The sequence below is a fragment of the Neodiprion lecontei genome, chromosome 4 (assembly GCF_021901455.1).
Source record: "Neodiprion lecontei isolate iyNeoLeco1 chromosome 4, iyNeoLeco1.1, whole genome shotgun sequence".
Classification (NCBI taxonomy): Eukaryota; Metazoa; Arthropoda; class Insecta; order Hymenoptera; family Diprionidae; genus Neodiprion; species Neodiprion lecontei.
The window spans coordinates 26,803,313-26,817,718 of record NC_060263.1 but is presented as its reverse complement, the minus strand read 5'-3'; the positions used below and the strand labels follow the sequence as shown (position 1 = coordinate 26,817,718).

At 36.2% G+C, this 14,406-nt stretch overlaps 1 protein-coding gene across 3 annotated transcripts in view; it reads right to left on the bottom strand.

Moving 5' to 3' along the window:
- The window catches only part of LOC107220503 (E3 SUMO-protein ligase RanBP2), an 18,931-nt gene extending 4,525 nt beyond the window's left edge, over positions 1 to 14,406 (bottom strand). Inside the window, exons 1-21 of one of the 3 annotated variants that reach the window (XM_046738153.1) lie at positions 14,190 to 14,406; positions 12,673 to 12,898; positions 12,336 to 12,512; positions 11,681 to 11,993; positions 11,135 to 11,445; positions 10,911 to 11,008; positions 10,672 to 10,792; positions 10,282 to 10,497; positions 9,635 to 9,755; positions 8,789 to 8,954; positions 8,546 to 8,703; positions 8,246 to 8,396; positions 7,923 to 8,166; positions 7,152 to 7,363; positions 5,603 to 6,956; positions 5,306 to 5,401; positions 3,824 to 4,062; positions 3,489 to 3,698; positions 777 to 3,230; positions 497 to 590; positions 157 to 393 (exon numbers count right to left, since the gene is read on the bottom strand). In XM_046738153.1, coding sequence (XP_046594109.1) covers positions 157 to 393; positions 497 to 590; positions 777 to 3,230; positions 3,489 to 3,698; positions 3,824 to 4,062; positions 5,306 to 5,401; positions 5,603 to 6,956; positions 7,152 to 7,363; positions 7,923 to 8,166; positions 8,246 to 8,396; positions 8,546 to 8,703; positions 8,789 to 8,954; positions 9,635 to 9,755; positions 10,282 to 10,497; positions 10,672 to 10,792; positions 10,911 to 11,008; positions 11,135 to 11,445; positions 11,681 to 11,993; positions 12,336 to 12,512; positions 12,673 to 12,898; positions 14,190 to 14,261 — 7,270 coding nt within the window. In that variant the 5' untranslated portion in view covers positions 14,262 to 14,406. Of the gene's footprint in view, positions 1 to 156; positions 394 to 496; positions 3,231 to 3,488; positions 3,699 to 3,823; positions 4,063 to 5,305; positions 5,402 to 5,602; positions 6,957 to 7,151; positions 7,364 to 7,922; positions 8,167 to 8,245; positions 8,397 to 8,545; positions 8,704 to 8,788; positions 8,955 to 9,634; positions 9,756 to 10,281; positions 10,498 to 10,671; positions 10,793 to 10,910; positions 11,009 to 11,134; positions 11,446 to 11,680; positions 11,994 to 12,335; positions 12,513 to 12,672; positions 12,899 to 14,189 lie in introns of all 3 variants that reach the window. The other 2 variants (XM_015659124.2, XM_046738152.1) reach the window with 2 other exon arrangements.

Here is a 14,406-nt window from a genome sequence, read left to right as displayed (position 1 = left end):
CTATAGACCAGCGTAACATTCTATTGAGGTTTTTCTATACCAAATATACTGAATTGATACTTTTTTCACTCAGAGGGTTCTAAAACTTTAAGTGAAGTTAAATTATTATTTAGTATTCCACTAAGGATGGCCGGTAAACGTTAGTAAATTTCTAACCTCTTTCCTCATCTTCTTCTCCAGTGCGCACTTCAATGGCATCTGGTAGAGGTACTATTGGCTCAAAGTGTGGATCGTGTTCTTCACCGTTGTCATTTTCCTCCACCTCTTCGTCATCATCTTTACTCTTTCCTGTTGTATCTTCCTTTGGTGGATGAGGTTGAGGTGCATTAGTATTCACTGGCTTTTTAGCGCCAAATACTGAGGTGCCCGCTCCGACAAATGAAAAGTTTGGATCTGAAATTTGCTTCGTTTCTTAAAAAAAGTTTATTTAAAATATATGAATAAACTTTTTTCCTTGCTACAATATCAAGGACAACAACTGTTGAAGTAGACATACCTTTTTGAAAAGCTGGTTGTTGTGGTGCGTTGGCAGCAAGTGTTGAAAAAGTTGTAACATTATCCGTTGGCAGAAAAGAAAATGCATCGGTTTTCTTATTGTCCAAAGTATCTAATTTTAACCCAAATCCACTTGATCCTAATTCTTTGCTTATTGTACTGCCAAACATCGAAGTAGTGTTATTCTTAGGACCAAATATTGAATTTGTACCAGCTGTCGAAGGCATTTCGCTATTACTATTCAAAGTGGATTGGTTGTTCGCAATAGATCCAAAAACAGGTAAATTTGTTGTCGACTCATTAGACAGTCCTTTGAGTATTTGAGTTTTGTCCGATTTGGAAGATGCTGTTGTACCTGTTAGTACAGTATTAGATTTCGGAGCACCCATGCCAAAATTGATGAACGTGTTATTTGTAGGATTCTGAGTATTGCTGAATACTGTGGCGGCACCAAAACCTGGTGTTGCTGACTTAGCCCCATCAAATATAGATGGTGTAGGAGCAATATTATTGCCAAATACAGGATTTCCTGACCCAGAAAAAATATTAGATGTTGGTAACGTTGTTGGTGTTACAAAGCTGGCAGGGCTACAAATTTTCAAGTCATCGAATGGTTTGGCATCAGTCCCAGAACTTGCCGTCTTTTCAGTTGAACCACCAAAAGAAAAAACATTAGCACTACCTGTGCCGGACCCCAAGATTGGCACAGTAGAGGTAACAATAGAATTAGTTTGATTAGATGAGGGCTGAAGTGTAAAACCACCTAGTTCGGAAGCCTGAGACGTTGTTGTCATCATTGAATTACCTCCTTCAAAAATAGGATTACTTGTTGCAGGTGTTCCAAAAGATATAGTAACTTTGGGTGAAAAAATATTTCCAAGTGCAGATGGTGTCACGCTTGGTGAACTTGTAGTGGAGCTAATACCTCCGATCACATTTCCTACTGGCTTGCCAAACAAAGTAAGTGTGCTTGCAGAGCTGGTCGATGTTGATGTACTGCTACCAGTCAATTTTGAAGATGTTGTCTTCAATTCTTCAAGACCAGGAAGACTAGTCGCTGATGTTGCGTCATGAGGTGACGCTGTGGTCGGATTAGGAGTAACAAACAAAGTAGATTTAGAAGGCATTACGACGGTGCCAACAGGCCATTTCTTAACCTCAAATTTGGGTGGACTGATAACTGGCTTTGATGTCTCAGGATTTTCACCAATTGCAGATGAGTCTGGATCTCTGCAGCCTATGCACCCAGGACAATCAGGCATGTTTTTGTAGGCATAAAAGTTTTCTGGCAACTTGAGTTTCAATGCAGCAGCCTTTTCTTCCTCTGTAACTGTTTTTTCATAAACAATTTCAATGTCTGAAGAAGAACTGGAACAACCAAACAAATTTTTCCTAATGGTTTCTGGTGATTTTGTACTTGTCTTTGGTTCAGCTTTGTTAGCAGGCGTCTCAACAGATCCTTTGGCATTATTGATAGCAGTCTTAAACTCTTGTGCTATTTCAGCAGTCTTGAATCGGCACGCGAAATTTTCGTGAGAAATATCACCCTCACTGTAATCAGCAGCGTACCATAACCAGGTTTTATCATCTTTAGAAGTAAATTCCATGTCTGAAGTAATGACGTGGTTTAAGCATAATTTCAGAACTTGATCTCTTCTCATTAATAAGCGGAGTTTTCCGGTCTCTCTGTGCTTCAGAAGTTTTATGTCACCCAGTCCACGCTCTTTCCACTCTTTAGTAGCAGACTCATATCTAAATAGTTTAGCTCTGTGACTGTACAGTACAGCCTCGTTTTCTTCACCAGTTTTTACGTCAACTTTATCAGGTAGCGGAATAACTGGAGGGAAATAAACGTCCTCACTCTCAACAACTTCTTCTTCACTCGTTTCATCGCCACCTGGTGACTTCACAGGAGATTTAGGTTGAAACTGGAAATCAAATAATTTTCCTGGTGATCCAAATTGAAACGGTTTTTCCTGATTTTGTGCTACTCCCAAATTTTGAGGAGTCCCAAAAGTAAAAGTAGCACTATCATTCAGATTTGAAGACCCAAACGAATATCCAATATGGATCTTTGCCGTATCACCAGCAGCTTTAGCATCAGATTTAGGTGTACCAAAGGTAAAACAAAGAGCAGGATCTTTTGGTGCAGTCTGTGAAATACCAAATGAAAACGATGGCGCCGATGCAGAGGAGCTTGTGATATTGAAGCCACTAGTTTTTGGTTTAGCTGGCATGGATGGATTCTTGGGTGAATCGCAAGCAACACAATAATTATTTGTTGCACTATTAACAAGGTAACAGTCCTTGCAATCCCAGGATCCAGCGCTAGGCTTGAAAAGCTGTGAAAGCGGAACTTTATCAGATGAAGTAGTACTTTGACCAATCGATAAGGATTTGACTTCTGATGATGCACTGCTTGGGATGGGTTGTTCAGGAGTTACAGGTGATTTTACAAGAGTCGTCTTAGTGGTGTTTGGAGCAGGTGATTCACATGCCAAACATTTACTTTTCGTTGCATCATTTCTAGTGTAACATGCTCCACATTCCCAAGAACCAGCCGCAGGTTTAAACATTTCTGCCAATGACTTATTCTGTTTACTGTCAGCTTTGTCCTCTTTAGATTGTTCTTTTACATTTTTGTTTGTCATTTTTTGTGGTGCTGCCTCTGTAGGAATACGATCATTTACCATTTTCTTTTGTTGAATCGTCAACACATTGTAGAATTCAGATGCCTGAAAGAGAAATTATTATTTGTATTATATACTATAATTTGATATCACTAATAATTTTCATGCAGCTAAAAATTGTTATAAGGTATAACTGTGACCTGCACTTGAGAAAGTTATTCCCTAAATAGGGACAAATATCAGTTCAATGTTGGAGAATTTACTTCATTGTAGTATTTTCATTACAGATGTAAGCTAAAAGTCCTTGATTTCTCCAATTTTACAAGGCGCAATGTATTATAGTCATTAATGAGTAAAACTAACCTGATCAGCTGTTTTAAAACGAATTGCGAACATTACTGGAACAACTTCTCCTTCGCTATAATCTTGAGCACACCAATTAACAGCTTTATTGTTTCCAGTCATAAATGAAAATTTTATTTCAGACAGCAGCAAATGATTACAACAAACTTTGAGAACCTGTTCCCTACGCATTAGCAAGCGAACTTTTCCTGTAGCTGGGTCGAGTAAGATCTGAAAATAATTTAAGGAGTGTTGATTGTAAAAGTACTAAGTATTATATTTCGTAAATAATTTACAGCATTAATTTAATAACGTTTCGAAATTTACGATTGTATGTGTTGGTTCTTTAATCTTACTTTCATTTGACCAATTCCTCTTTCCTTCCATTGTTTGGAATCACTGTCAAACCGTAACAATTTTGCACGTTCTTGAAATAGAACAGTTTCCCCTTCTTCACCAGTAACTACCTCAACAATGTCTGGTAGAGCAATGACAGGAGAAAATTCAGCAGTTGGGACAAATTCGTCCACTTTATCTTCTGGATCTTTAATTACATTCTGGTCAAGACTTTGATGAGATTTCTCAGGTGATTTACCTGATAAAAGAATATTTTACCGTATTATTTTACCTATGTAACCCAGTTTTGATAACGGTATGGAAAAAAAAAAAAAAAAAAAAACAAACGTATTAAGTGGTAACTACGTACAAAATAAGCGTAATATTACTACCAATTTGAATGGGGTAGTGGAGGTTTTCATTATAGCAGCTGTTAGTTATAGATGGTCATTGCATCATTCAAGTAAAACTTACCATATAGTCAAATACTTGACTGAGTATATTAATTTCGGTTAAAAAGTTTATCCCTAAGTAAGTTTTATTTGAAAGATTAAATAACCAGCCTTCACTACTGGTAAACGATTGGCACAAAATAACGTTGGAATTGTTGAATAGCATTTTTGGAAAATTTTTCTATAATAGATCTACTTTATATTTTAATAGTTTACAATGATTTATAAGTTTTTTACTACGAAGAAAAAATAAACTCTTCCAAAATTACTGGCTTCCAAATGCTAGTTGATTTTTCATCTGACTCAAACCATATAAACTCTATTCAGCTCTATTCATGGAATACACATTTATTTAAAGGAGTTCATCCCTATACAACAATATTCATGTTCACGTAACTAAATATATTGAAACTGAGTATTCAATTCATGATGATATTAAAAGTTGTCTTCTATAAAGGTTCAAATATTTTTTAATGACCAAAATCATGTTAATGCTTTTGATACTAATAATTAACTAACTGGTTTTGAAAGAAATCATCGAAATTTTCCATAAATTCACACTAGATGATTATAGCATACAGTTTTTTTGGAGATACAGGAAAATAGCTTTGAAGTTGCGATGCGTCGAAATACATTACTGACAAATTTAACATTGTGTAAATATGAAGTAAGTTGAATTTGCTATATTATGTAACCTTATGATATGATAGCTTCTTCAACTGGATCCCAAGTTATTTATTGTATTTAGTTATAAATAGAATTTAAAAATTTTATAGAATTTTTAAAATAACTTTCAACTATTGAAATTAGTTGGTATAGACGTATTTAGAAAATATTGATAACAATGTCCGAAATTTCCTTTGATTATACCCAAAAAAATTCTTTACAGGTAGATATTTTTTTTTAAATTGCAAGGAAAAAAAAAACGAGAAACTAACACAACATGCAAATCTACTTATGACTACAGATATCACCACAGCCACAACCACTACCCTAACTACTAGTATCACTACATTCAACTGCAACTACTGTGTGAACGTTTTCGCATACCAGTAGCGACTGCTGCTACCAAAGTAGCTGGTGCAGGAGCATGAGGGCGCCTGAGTGGCGTCCGGGGGGGAAATAATGTAATTGGTGACGTACTACCTACAAAATATAAACAGATGTTTGCACCTTTTACAGATTTGAAATTTTGTTCTCTATTCTACGGTTTCAATGTTCAGAAAGTAAAAGGTAAAGTTCCGACGATTGCGTGGGGATCCTTACATAGAAGAGAAATGCAAAAGAAAACACTTAGCACTTAAGATATAAAAAAAAAAAAAAAAGATAAAACATAATTATGCATACCAGTTATAGGAGTTTCTGTTTCAATTGATTTCTTCAGAGACAGAACAGTTGACGTCGTAGCTTGATTGGGAATATTGATCACATTAGGCACATTTACAGCAGCAGCAGCTGGCAAAGTTGGTCTCCCGAATGAAAATGCAGGAGTTGGATCAGGTTGCATAGTTTTGATGAATGTGAATCCAGTAGGTTTTGAATGGGTAGACTTTTGTGCAACATTGGCACTAATGGATGCTGTAGTAGTTACTTCAATATCAGCAGGTAATGACACAATTGGAGCAAAGTCACGAATTGATTTATGACCAGTTTCTGAATACGACTCGTTTGAACTTTTGGTTACGCTAGTTGACAAGATGCTTGCATTTCCACTGGACTTTTCGGTAACAGCCAAATTCGTTGGAATGGTTGTCGTCAAGGTAGTAGATAATGGTGGTAAGTTTACAGTAGTTGGAATAGTTGCTTGCAAAGGCATCGATATCTGATAATTGTGTGGCACATTTGATACTGGCTGGCCTCCGCCCAGTCTATGGTGAGCAGGAACAGTAACACTCAACATTGGTTGAACAGATGGTACTGTTGTCGGTAGAGTATCTGAAGTAGTTATTACAACGTTAACTGGTGGAGCCTTGGTAGGAGCAATATCATTGACTATAGTGTTATCATTCTTTGCAGTATCCAGTCTCTGTCCTTGAATTGGTAGCGATTGATCAGGCATAGAAATTGAATCAGGCACCTGACTCGGTAGTCTAGGAGTGAAAATTCCTTGCTGAATTATATTGTCCATTATTTTCGGCATTGTACCAATCTTCTGATCAACTGGCGGCCGAGGATACAAAGCAGGCATTGGGTACACACTAGGTGGATACAGCGTTGGAATATGTGCAGAAGGATCACTGAATGGTAATGTGCCTTGATAATATCCTTGCAGTGCTGCGGGAGGATACACGAGCGTAGAATAAGCTGGGTGTCTTGGTGTAGGTGAAAACATATTTGCAGGAAATGATGGAACTGGTCCTGATGGTTGGGGGGCTACAGCCGGACCATAACTCAAATCTCCATAGTCTTCCTCACCTAATACACACAAATCTTCTTCAGGGTTTGGAATTAGAGATGCAAGGCTTGGATTATTGACCGGGCGTTGCTTTTGAGTTTCTCTTCGTAAGTCAGCTACTTCTTTCTTCAATTCTTTCAATTGTTCCCCTACATCTTTTTTCAATTCCTTCAATTGTTCTACCACTACCTTATCTGTCTCTGAAAGAGCTTTCATTTGATCCATTATCGTTTGTATACCATTGTCCCTAGAGTGTATCAGTTGACGAATTTGAGCATCTAGGCGTTCGGGACTCGGTCTTGCTTCCTGAATGGTCAAGAAATTGACTAAAATGAGGAAGCGTAAATCCAGGATACAAATAATTTGTAAAAATAAATTTTCTTCCTAACACCATTTAATTACATATCGTCAAATCAGAGACGAAAAAGGAATAGTAACTTATTCGTATTGTGATCGAAAGTAATTTGTACATTTAGAATCTTTTAAGAAATCATAACTCACAGTTCGATTGCGTGATAATTCCAAGATGTCTTGGTGTTGGGGCTTGCAAGGTGTGCTAGACTGATTTGGTGTCCGGTGCGTAGCCCTCTGAGGTGTATTAGATTTGTGAACATTACTGCTTGGACCATAGGAAGTATTTATAACAGCGTGATCTCCACTATGGGCAGATGAGTAGCTCTCATCAGACAATTCATCGCACTCGTTCCTGTTGACTGTACACGCGAATAATTGAAAACATATTAGAACGTACTGATATTATAAATGTATCATAGATGAAGTGAAGCAATTGGTTGGAAAAATTAATAATCACAAACATGTCGACCACTGAAAATAGTCAAGTGAATTCCTTGACCTTTTCCTGACTTTCCTGATCACCCGAATTATAATTTTTCTCCAACTAACAGTCTAAATTCGAATATCCAGGAAATACAGCTCTGAATCGATCGGTATTCAAAAACACGTTTGCAATCTATGTAATGGCTATGGAACCGAGCACATGGAGAATTGTCATTTTTAAAATTTTGCTTTTTAGCAAGGAAAATTTGATTCTTCCACTCTCCATATCACCATAAAATTCCCTGACCATGTTTCGGATTCTCTGATTTTACCATGACCAGTGGCCACCATAAAAAATACTCTTTCATTACATTTCAAGATTTGTGGATGAGTAAGGTTCTCTGCTTGTGAAATTAATTTTACATGCCGTGCTTCAAAACACATATATTTACTATGAAAAAATTAAATTTCACGATAAAATAGAAGCAAACTTACGATCATTCCTCCATAAATCAGGATCAATGCGTTTCAGTTCATTTTCAATTCCAGAAATATGCTGGCAAAGCTCTGAATCCAGTGGGTGTTTCGGATTGGTACCTGGACTGCGTAAACGATCGAGAGTTAAATAAAAGCAATCTCGAGCTTTTGACAACATGATAATATGCTGTGAACGCATTTCTGATGTCAAGCTTTCCCTGGGTAATGAACTAACGAGTTCATCGGCAAGTGTTTTATAGATCTGAAAGCATTATAAACTTCATGAGTTTACAAACCACAAAAGTGCCTAACGAAGTTATTGGCATTATTATCAAACCAACCTGAGCTTGCTGGAAAGAGGCCTCTGGGCATTTCAATGCTCTTAATGCTTCAATTGCTTGTTCATATTGTTTATTTCGTTGATATTTTTGAGCTAATAGCAATCTACCTTCTTCCAAAGCGTTTGTTAATTCCACGTTGTTCATATCTTTCCTGTTGTAAACAAAATAAATCTCATTAATTAAACGACATTGAAAAATTATGAAAGAATAATACAAACACAACTATTGGTAGACATCCTAAGTAGACTTCATATTCTTAGATTCAATCACAATGTGAAGAATTACAAATCACATACTGACCCTTGATAATCAAACAATTTCGTAGCTATAGTACGTATAGTCTGATTATTTTGAAGTCTCTCTAACAGAGGAACAGCTGCAGACCAATAAAGTTCACAGCGAGCCTCCAGTGCTGGAATATCACTGTGTTCTTCATTTTTTTCTTTCATCACTTTAACCTAAGATGATTAAAGAAACATCGTAGTATTAATGATCAATATTAGTCATTTTCCAAAAAGATCTATAATCCTGATAAAAACGTACTCTGTGATGGAAGATACGTGCCAAATGGACCAAGAGACACGGATGTAATCCATGATTGTCTATGCAACGAACTACCTCAAGACCGTGTTGTAATATTTGTCTTATTTCTCCAATCTCACTTCCAACTCCTTCCTGGTCTCGATACATCCTGTATGCTGCTGTCCACCTATTGTTAAAGATGATATTGAGGCTTAGTCAATACAGTGTTATATCACATATTATTAAGTTCAGATTGCGTTAACTGTAACTTAAAACATGTCCCAAATATTTATGTATTAAAAGCATTGTAAAGGAGAAGGATCTGTCTATTAGCCGAAATTTGATATTACACTATGTTCGTCAATTTCTCCAACTACAAATACTATTTATACTGCTTTAGTAGTTTTGTTGTAAGATGAAATTTTAAAAATATTATTTTTACCAGCTAAGAAAATCAGTATCCTTCTCGGAAAATTGATTTTTTATGCTAAAATTTCATCATTCATTCTAAGGCATCTGCAATGTAAGTGTATAGCATATAAGAACATATATTATGGAATTCGAATATCAGGTGAAAAGAGAACATAAAGCTGTTAAATATTTATGGAAGCGCACCATCGACTCATTTAATTGAAATACTTGCATATATAAGTTGATAATGGGTTAAAAAAATCTTATCATGAATTATTAAGACACGAATAAAAATCTATTCAAAAATAGTTATAACTCGAATATTTGAAATACTGGAATAATTATAAGATAATTTTTTCCACCTATCATATCAGTAACTGTAAGTATGGATGGTTCTTTGAATCCTCGAAAGTCACAAGGTGATTCTTTTCGAGTACAATCATTTATGATACCCACCACTTCTCTTGAGTACTGCTACAAAGTGAGTTGGTGATGTCAGCTGGTAGAGTTGGCAGCCTGTCGGGACTCCAGAACCCACTCCGTTGTTGATCCTCCACAATGACAGAGGCGCACAAAACTGTCACACAATCATACACGTACATACACATACATCCATGCGTTCGCACAAAGAGAATATATAATTAAAAAATCAAATGTGTTTAATATTTTGAACGTGTGCATCTGATTACTTGTCAACGAAAAAGAATATCAAATCCAAATATATCAAGAGCCACCAGCAAATCGCGATTAAACCTTCTAAAAAATAATCTTATACATACTTTTATATAGCAGAATTGTTTTATTTACTATTGATCAAGAAATGCACTGTAGATTCGGTGGCCGACTGAAATAAAACACTACTCTAATCTCAAAATATAGTAGAACAAATAAAAAGCGATTCACACCCAGTTCAAATCAATACCGATTTGTATTTGTCTATATTCATTTCGACTGACCTATCGCTAACTTGAAAACTTTCTGTAGTGTCAATAGTAAGGTAGAAACAAGTGTGAGGAATCTATATATACATGGCACACATTCTACAGCAGTTCGTCACATTTTCATCCCATCTCCTCAGAATTCTTACTGACTAAAATACTAACCTGCAGCATTCAAAAATGCATCGATATCTAGCCGACTCAAACTGTCTGCTCCTCCATGGCTCAGATTGTAGACAGAAAACTGCAATTCGGGGAATATGTGGCAATATTGATGAGGTTGAGGGCCAATAAAGTTGTTGTGATTATTATGATGTGGCCGATGTTTGATGCCCAACCAAACTTGATGGTGTAATGAGCTTGGCCAAACCTCTTCTGAGACTGGAACAGAATTACAAATGTATTTAATAATTCATGCCAATGGACTTCTTGGCGTAAGGTCTCATGATTTGGCTTGCATAATATTAACAGACAACTGTCAGTGGCTAGGAATTTCAAATTTCATCTGTGAATAAACATTGCTCGGCAGTAAAGGCATAGCTTAGTATAACAAACCTTCGTCATGATGTTTCAGCTCATTATATGTGCAAAGCCTAAGTGAAGGATTTGGAGAAGAATGATTGGCAAAGTATGAGCTCTTCATCAATTGCTGTTGCACCCGACTTACAAATATTCTCTGCAGAAAAATTTTTTAATTAAACTCAATGCATTTGATACAAGTCTTGTCTCAGATTGTCAGAAATATTCTGTAATTAATAAATACACATCTATCAGGTGAAAAAACTATCTTTTACCTGATAAACTCGTTCCCTCCAAGCACCAGTACAAAATTTGTCAATTTTGTCTAAGAATCTTTTTGTATCATTTCTTGCATAGTCTTGAAGTACATGTCCTAGAAAATATTTTGTTTGCTAGAAGTAACTATACCATTACAAAAGCAAGTAGACAAAAAGTATTACACTCGTATCCTATCTATGTACCAAATTACTGAGGCGATTTGATGAGGATTATAACTTACCAGCTTGACTGCATCTGTAAGATCCTTCTCGATACCATAGGTTAACTTGAGCTCTGCGCAGATCCTTCAGTTTTGTTGCCCAAAGCGCAGTAGGGTCAGGTGGATTGGTATGTAGCGCACATAATAGAAGTGGAGAGCACAACCGACCTGCTTCACTCCAACTCTGATGCTCACGCTTAGTTTTTCGGAGCATGAGACATGCTAAATGCAAGTGTAATTGGCCCCACATGTGCGCAAACATATGTTCAGCAAAAGTGGGATCGTTTGAAAGTTTCTTATGATGCTCTGCTTCTGTCAGGTTTTGGTCGAAACTAAAATTATACACAAAAGTATCTTATAGATGTGTGTAAACTGAAAATGGATAACTTCTGAATACTTGAATGCATTGAACTGCTGATAAAACCTAAAAATTTCAGACGCACTTGAAGTTCTCGATTTTGTGTACTTTATAACTAATATTAAGATACTAAAGAGTTTAATTACATAGTAAGGTCTTTTAATTACTATTTGCTAATTCTTTAGTTACCACTTTCTCACTTTACTCACTTCAATATTGCCTGTGCAACTTCGGGGATAGATTTTTTTGGTCCATCACCCTGCTCTTTAAGAGACAGAGCGGCAAATCTTTCAAGAGCTGAAATGTATAGCATCCAGAAAGTCCAATCAGAAGACTTGCTGTCTTTGCACTTTCCAAACAATTCACAAATTGTTTGATACCATGAGATATTATCCCTAAAGGTAAAGGTTGATTCCACACCCATGGCATGTTTGTATCCATCCTCGAGTCTATTTTTCACCATGTAATGGTGCAATAATTTGACACGCAATGTTACATCTTTTGGTCTGGCTGACAATTCAGCTGGAAAAATAATTCACAATGTTGAGAATTGCGAAAAACAGGCTTTTAAGCAGTGAACTGGAATTGTTATTGTGAATCATAATAACTTTCCATTGCAGACATTTCAATTAAAACTATACTAGTGACTTGATTCATTGTAAAAAAATGATTCAATGCAAAAACCTTAATTTCAAATACTTGTAATAGCACATACAACTAGTTTGTGTGAAAATTTATAGGACAGACTTAGTAAGAAGTACGCAATTTTCGAAATTTTAAGACATTCCTACAGCAAAGAAAAATGAATTAAATGGAATCTTAGTAGTAGGATTCACATAATTACAATTTATACAATAAACTTACATGCTATAAGTGCTTCAAGATCTTCGGCATTATCATTTGGTCTATCTACAGTTAGTAGTTTTTCTTTCAGCTGAAATACGACAGGATGATGCGGGAACTGTTTGTCTGCTCTTTCCAACCAATATCTGGCTCTGCTGACATCCATCCCTACGTCTGTGTCTGCCAGAATCTCACAAACTGTTTCATAAAACGAACATGTACATTAAGCTAAATACAAATGATGTCAGAAATATTATTTATAGCAATAAACCTATAGTTAAATTAATTTCGAGCAGAAAAATTTCTAGTCCTAAAACTACAGCTATTCTTTTTTGGTGAGTGAAACAGATTAACCCACCTTTCAAGACTAGATCGTCTTGTTTGCCATCAATTTCAAGGGAGCACTTGTATTTTGCTAACGCAGCTTCTTTCTGACCAAGAGCCTCGAGGGTTTGACCTAGTAGTTTATGTGCGTTAGCTGAATCTTCTCGCACTTCTAGGTAACATGACACGTATCTCCTTGCGGATTCGTAATCACCAACTTGGTAATAAAGTTTAGCAATATTGTAACATCTCAGGTTCCTCTGTAATTTATATTAAATTTTTACCTTGGAGATAATGAACTCTAAAACCTAAACTCGTAAGAGTTGGGTGAAGGAAACCTAGGGGTGGTCAGCAAGTTTTTATAATGATGCTCTAACTTTTATTTTAAATAAAGTAAAAAATACGACTTTAAAGATATGTTTGAGTTAAATAAAAACGACGATAAATTATCTGGAATTATAAGCTTAAAAAGTGTAAAAGAATTTTCCTGATCAAAAATTGTATCCTAACCACCTTAGCAGCCATTTCAAACAACTTAATTCCTAGGTTTAAAGACTGTGTTGTGGTTTTAGATAGCCATAAGTATGATAATTCATTTTAATAAAGCTCTTCATTTTTAAATTTTATATACAAGTTAACACTACTAATACCTCAAGTTGAGTAAAAGGTTAAGAAGGCCAGCAGAAAATATGATGTCTTTACAACCCTCTAGGAAAAAACCTTCCACTTGAGTGTAAATTTGCACCGTTAACTTTTTTCTTATGGCAATTTAATATTATTTATTAGTTACGGGTATGAATTTACACCCAAACTGTTTTTTTTTTTAATTTTATCCAAGGGAAATATAGACCAAGGTTTTTTTGTCGTTGACAGCCCCAACCGAAATCATTCGTCTTCTACGCGGACTCGTCTCATATGCGGGTAAGCAAGGCAAACACCCTGAAATACTGTCTCGGAATTGGGGGTCGTCTTATATGCGGGGTGGGCTTAGACTCCGAACGATAAGGTAATTTAAGATACATGTATTATATATATTTGAAGGTAGAAGCTTTTTGAAGAGTACATTGGCAATTGTCTCTTATTGGATAAAAAAGTCAATGATGAACAAAGAGATAATGAAGTAATAACAATCCAGCGTGCGATGGATTGTCCAAGAATAATCAGGAAACCGCAAAACATTGGTTAGCCCGGTTCTGGAATGGCATGAGAGATGCAAATCATATTATGTGTGGATAACAGGTTATGTGTAGATAAGTGTGAGTGCGTGTTATATCTACAGAGCTTCCGAGCCAGTACTTAAGGCCTTGGAATGAATAATAATATATAAATATGCGACATTGTGCAAGTCGATGACTAAAAATAAATTGAAAATAGCTAGATCATAAGCTGGCATGAGAAGATGATGTGGTTCGGTAGAATTGATACAGGAATTAGATCGAAATGCAGGGATCACTTCTGGCGGGACGATCGACATTTGCATGTGCATGTACGGTGACTCGGTGGTACTCATCATACACCGCGTAACGTTTTCATACGAGAATAACCTCCTACCTCATTTTCCGTCTTCAGCTTTCGTAAAATATCTTGCACGTGGCGATCAACGCTCTTCTTATCGTGGAACATGATTCCACAATATTTCGAATTCCTTTTGCTGTTCTTGCCGCACAGTTAAAGGATGAAAAATATCGTTAAGACGAACCACCGCCGCCTCACCGTGGACATCACTATTCAAACGAACTTCTTTACGACAGTTGTACCAACCAACTCT